This window comes from Triticum aestivum, chromosome 1B (assembly GCF_018294505.1).
Source record: "Triticum aestivum cultivar Chinese Spring chromosome 1B, IWGSC CS RefSeq v2.1, whole genome shotgun sequence".
Taxonomy (NCBI): domain Eukaryota; kingdom Viridiplantae; phylum Streptophyta; class Magnoliopsida; order Poales; family Poaceae; genus Triticum; species Triticum aestivum.
In genome coordinates this window covers 127,780,635-127,785,432 of record NC_057795.1, presented here as the reverse complement: position 1 = coordinate 127,785,432, position 4,798 = coordinate 127,780,635, and the positions used below count along the sequence as shown (strand labels likewise).

Genomic DNA, 4,798 nt, shown 5'->3' with positions numbered 1-4,798 from the left:
ATCAACAAACTACAAGCATAGTTATACTCCCTCCGTTCCTAAATATAAGTCTTTTGAAAGATTCCAATATAGACTACATACGGAGCAAAATGAGTGAATCTACGCTCTGAAGTAGGTCTATATACATCCGTATGTAGTTTGTATTGAAATCTCTAAAAAGACTAACATTTAGGAACGGAGGAAGTACTACATACTACGTTAAACTAGTACTAGAGGGGTCGGATCTGACGGCGGCGAGGTCGCGGCAAATGGACGACGCCGTGGAGGAGCGGACGCTCAATCCTCCTCGCCGGAGCTGCACAGGTCGACGTACACAGCCGCCTGCTCCGCGCGGATGCGGCGCCACTCCTTGACCTTCTCCTTGGCGACGACCGCCTCCCGCCACTGGAGGGCTTTGAGCTCCTCGGCGTGGCGCTGGCGCTCCGCCTCCTCGCGCACGCTCCGCTCGGCGATGGCGGCCGCAATGGCGTCGACGTCGAGGACGTAGTCTTCCGGCCCGATGACTCCGCGGCGACCGAGCTCCTCGGGCTCCTCGGGCTCCACCTTCACGGGGACGAGGCGAACGCGTCCGGCTCCTCCGGCTCCTCCTCGTCCTCCGACCACTCCCTCTTCACGGGAAGAAGGCCCGCGCCGGAGGAAGGGGAGCTCCCAGCGTACGAGGACCTCGCGGAGGAGAAGGACGCGCGTCGGCGGTCGTACTCCGCCGTCTCGCTCCGCTGGAAGCTCGCCGCCGGCGACAGGCCACGGTTGGTCCACTTCCAGGCCCCGCGCTTCCGCATGCTGTCAGACCGGACGCGCCGCTCGCGCTCCGGGTTCCTTCCGCCGCCGGATCTGCTGCCGGAGCCGCGTCCGGAGCTCCACATTCGGCCTCACATGACGGCTGGAGGCGGGGCGGGTGGTCGCCGGTGGCGAGAAATGTGGAGAGGGGGAAGGGGAATCGCGTGGCTCGGAGGCGGCGAGGGATAGGGTTTGGACCCTTAAACGAGTCGCAGAACCGCAGTTATAGCGGTCGGTGCGTGCGGTTTGCGGGCAGCGGCAAAAAACTTTGCGGGCCGGACGAGTATGCGGGCTCTGTTCTGACAGGAAAAATGGGCTGAGCGCGCATACTCGCCGGAGTTTTGCGGGTTTGTGTGTTCTGCGGGGCGTAGAGTTGCTCTAACAAGAAGGGAGCCGTTTACGTACAAGCCGGAGCGAGAACAAACTAAATAAAGTAGAAAATGAATAACAGAGCAAAAAACTCCAGGAGGGCTTGAAGGCAAAAACCGGTCGACACTTCTCCTGTTTTTGCTTTGTATATGCATATAAAATTTGTCTTAAGTCAAACTTTAGAAAGTTTGGTCAACTTGACAAGAAAAAACTATGAACATTTACAATACGAAATCAATATCATTAGATGCGCAATAGAAACAATTCATAATTTCTCTTAAAAGAAATTGTGCTATATAACTCTAGTATTGAAGATATTCATATTTTTTTAATATAAATTTGATTAACTTTATATAGTTTAATTTTTAAAAAAAATTATATGCGAAATAAAAATAACGGACGAAGTAGGGGCACAAGAAGGCCAGTCAGTAGCGAAAGTGCTATTCTGAGCCCGAGCTCAGATGCACCTGTTATCCTAGCCGTTCTTTAGCGCCAAGATTCGCATCCCCCTGTGTATCGTATTCTCAGTACTAGTGGATGCTTTTTCAAAGGACAGGGCCCACCCACCTACCCGCATTGAGTGTAACGGCCGTCACACTCCGTTCGCTGGCTCAGATGCACGCGGCCGGCATGAGCCACGGCTCAGACGTTGGTGAGCTAACGTCCGTTCCCATACCCCTTTTTGTATTATATATGTGATGAATCCAGCAGCTTGATCTGGAAGATTCATTTGAACCGTCCCCTCTGTCCCCCCAACCTCATCATCTTGTCTTCCTGTTGGACCGAGCAGACCGGCGACCATGGCGTCTTCTTCTTCCTCGCAGCAGGAGGCAGTGCTTCCGCTGATCCCCTGCCCCGACTGCAAAGACAAGGTGGTCACCTACATGTGCGTCAGGAAAGATGTAAGCCCCCATCTGTCCTGAAGAACATCCATTTCTTCAGATTGGTTATTCCTCTGTTCCCCATATGTCAGTTTCCGTGGACAACAAGAAAATGTAGACTTGACATACAAAACAGTTTGTACTAACCGAGCAGCCACAGACTATTTCTTGCATGCATTTAATCCTCTCCACATTAACCCGACTCTTGCCATATCTGATCCCAAATCCCTTTTCCCATGAATACAAATTGTAGAAGTTATACGCCTCTCCAACTGAGTCAAATGTCGTGCCGATAGTCGGTGTGACCACATTATCTCTTGGATTCTCCGCATAGTTTCGAACAGCCTTCTCAAATGCACTTACACGGTTTTGGCAAGGCAGTCGACTTGGTGCAGCAGCACCAATCCTTAACCTGCAGTCACATAGCACGATTCAAACTTCAACAAAAATGTACATTCTTTTTGCTGTCAACACATTTAAAAATTATGTGCCTCCACCATGCCACACTATGTCTTCGCCCTCAATCAGGACTAACGTCACCGGAAACACAGACTGGGTACCAACACAACGCAACAACGAAGTCAGACTACAGCTAACATTTTGTTCACAAGAAAACCACTCAATGATCTTCAAGATAGATATAGAGTGGATTTTAAAAACAAATGCAGTTCAGAGAATATCCGAGACATAAGGATGATGAATATGGAAAAAAAATCTAATGCTAACCAGAATGACTACCTTTTTTTGGCATGAACATGCTAGCCGTTCGTGCCCTAAATCATTTTATCATGAGTACACATCTCAAGCAACGACATAACAGTTGACTAACTTCTCGGAAAATATTGCGCCAGCCAAATGAAAAAGAGAATGAACAAACCAGCCAACGCACGCTGGAACCAATGCATACACACTGCACCCCTAAAGTCGACAGAAGAGCATGCTAGCTCTACGAGAAACAAAAAACGGAGCACAAACTGAGACCTGGGCCTGACAATCAGACACCAGCTGAAATGCCAGTTCCTCAGTGTGCTTATCATCTAAAGTGAATTACGTATTACAAATACCTAACGATGGGACGCATGGGCAGAACTACATAATTATGTTCGAGCACCTCAATTAATGTTAACTAGCACAATTACTAAAACCAGGGGGAGACATTGATGTTTCCCCTCATCACAAATGAACCTGACATGTTTGGGAATGTTTTCACCAATAACTTTAGCTCCCAAATTCACAGTGTCTACTACTCTCGCTCACAGCTAATGTGCTCCCTCACAGCTACTCCCTCCGTTCCGAATTACTTGTCTTGAATTTGTCTAGATACGGATGTATTTAGACTCATTTTAGTGTTAGATACATCCGTATCTAGACAAATCTAAGACAAGTAATTCGGAACGGAGGGAGTACTTCTCATCAAATCATGTCATACCAGAGTTGCCAGTTCTAACAACTACTGCTCAATTATCCAGGTTCTAGTTCAGATATTCCGTTGTTTCGTCATTCAAACCTCCAAGTAATTTCAGTACCTTCTACTTTACTACACAATTTCAGTCCAGTCGAAAACAACAACATATTCAGATCATGCTCACCCCAGGGGCTCATCATTTAATCTTGTACATCTGGACGCCATGCACTAACCTCTTATTCCAACCAGGAGCTTGTGGGTTCATCTTCCCTGTAGATAGCTCCAAGCTTGGTGGTGACACGTCCCTCCTCTCCTGCGCTGCCTCAGTCTCCATCAAGATCTGCGCCTCCCCTGTACCTGCGGGCTGCTCCTCAGCCGGCGCCTGCTGTCCACCTGTCCCCTGTGCCGCCAGTGGATGCTCCACCACCATCTCCGCATCGACCCCGTCCGCCGCCACCGGTGCCGGCACCAAACTCTCCCCAACCTCTTCAAGGAAAGTCGATCTGCTCCAAGCACACGCAAATCCCCTCGGAATCAACACATTTCCAGACTGAAATCCGCAACAACGAAGCCAAATAGATAGGATTACATACCCGTGCAGAGGCTGCATCAGGAACTCCATCCTTGTCGCCCTCACCGTCGCCGCCGCCGCCACCGCCGCCGCACACCACCAGGCCTTCGAAAATTAGGTCAGCTCTGCCCTATCCGAAGCCACCAGACCGGCCACTTAATTCCTATCATGGGCCCATCGAACGGAAAACCCCACATTCGGAGCCACGGACTAGACGTCAAGTAACTGTTCTGATCCTCGGCCCAAATCGTCAAGCGCAAACGGACGTTCCTGCGCCCGTCAAAATGCGGCCCACCACCCACGCCTGTCATCTACGTATTTCTCCACAGTGCACATTTCCTAACTCGCCCAGGTGGCCCGTATTGACAACTGGCACAGATCTCCATGCTTCAACCAACGTCCTAGATAACGGCCTCATATGAGCTCGAGCATAGAAAATCCACGTCCAAGTCAGTAGGCTGTTTTGCCTGGAGGTCGAAGGCAACTTGTAGCCGCAGAAGCGTGATCACTCTCAACAACTTCAGCGTATATGGTGAAAATTAATTGTTCACGGTATAAATCATGACGTGGCCAGTACATTTATATTTGCGTACATATGTTACATGAAAAACCAAGATCAGCTGTAACTTGACCTGCAACTAATGACTATGAGTCTTCACCGTAGCCTAGTCGTTTTTTCCCGAAACCCTAACCTCCCTCGCGGCGACTAGGGCAAGGCGAACTTGACGGCGGCCGCTGATCTCTTCGGCGGGCCGCTTCCCTGATCCCGGCGACGATGGCAACATCCAGCGCGGG

General features: G+C 50.0%; 1 protein-coding gene across 1 annotated transcript; it reads right to left on the bottom strand.

Annotated features, from left to right (window-relative positions):
- Window positions 1-2,061: 2,061 nt before the first annotated feature.
- Window positions 2,062-4,186, bottom strand: LOC123088104 (uncharacterized). The gene is made up of 3 exons (XM_044510265.1): window positions 4,026-4,186; window positions 3,666-3,935; window positions 2,062-2,439 (listed from the first exon to the last, which is right to left on the bottom strand). Exons 1-3 carry the CDS (start codon window positions 4,052-4,054, stop codon window positions 2,094-2,096), a joined length of 645 nt encoding a protein of 214 aa, XP_044366200.1. The 5' UTR covers window positions 4,055-4,186; the 3' UTR covers window positions 2,062-2,093.
- Window positions 4,187-4,798: the final 612 nt, after the last annotated feature.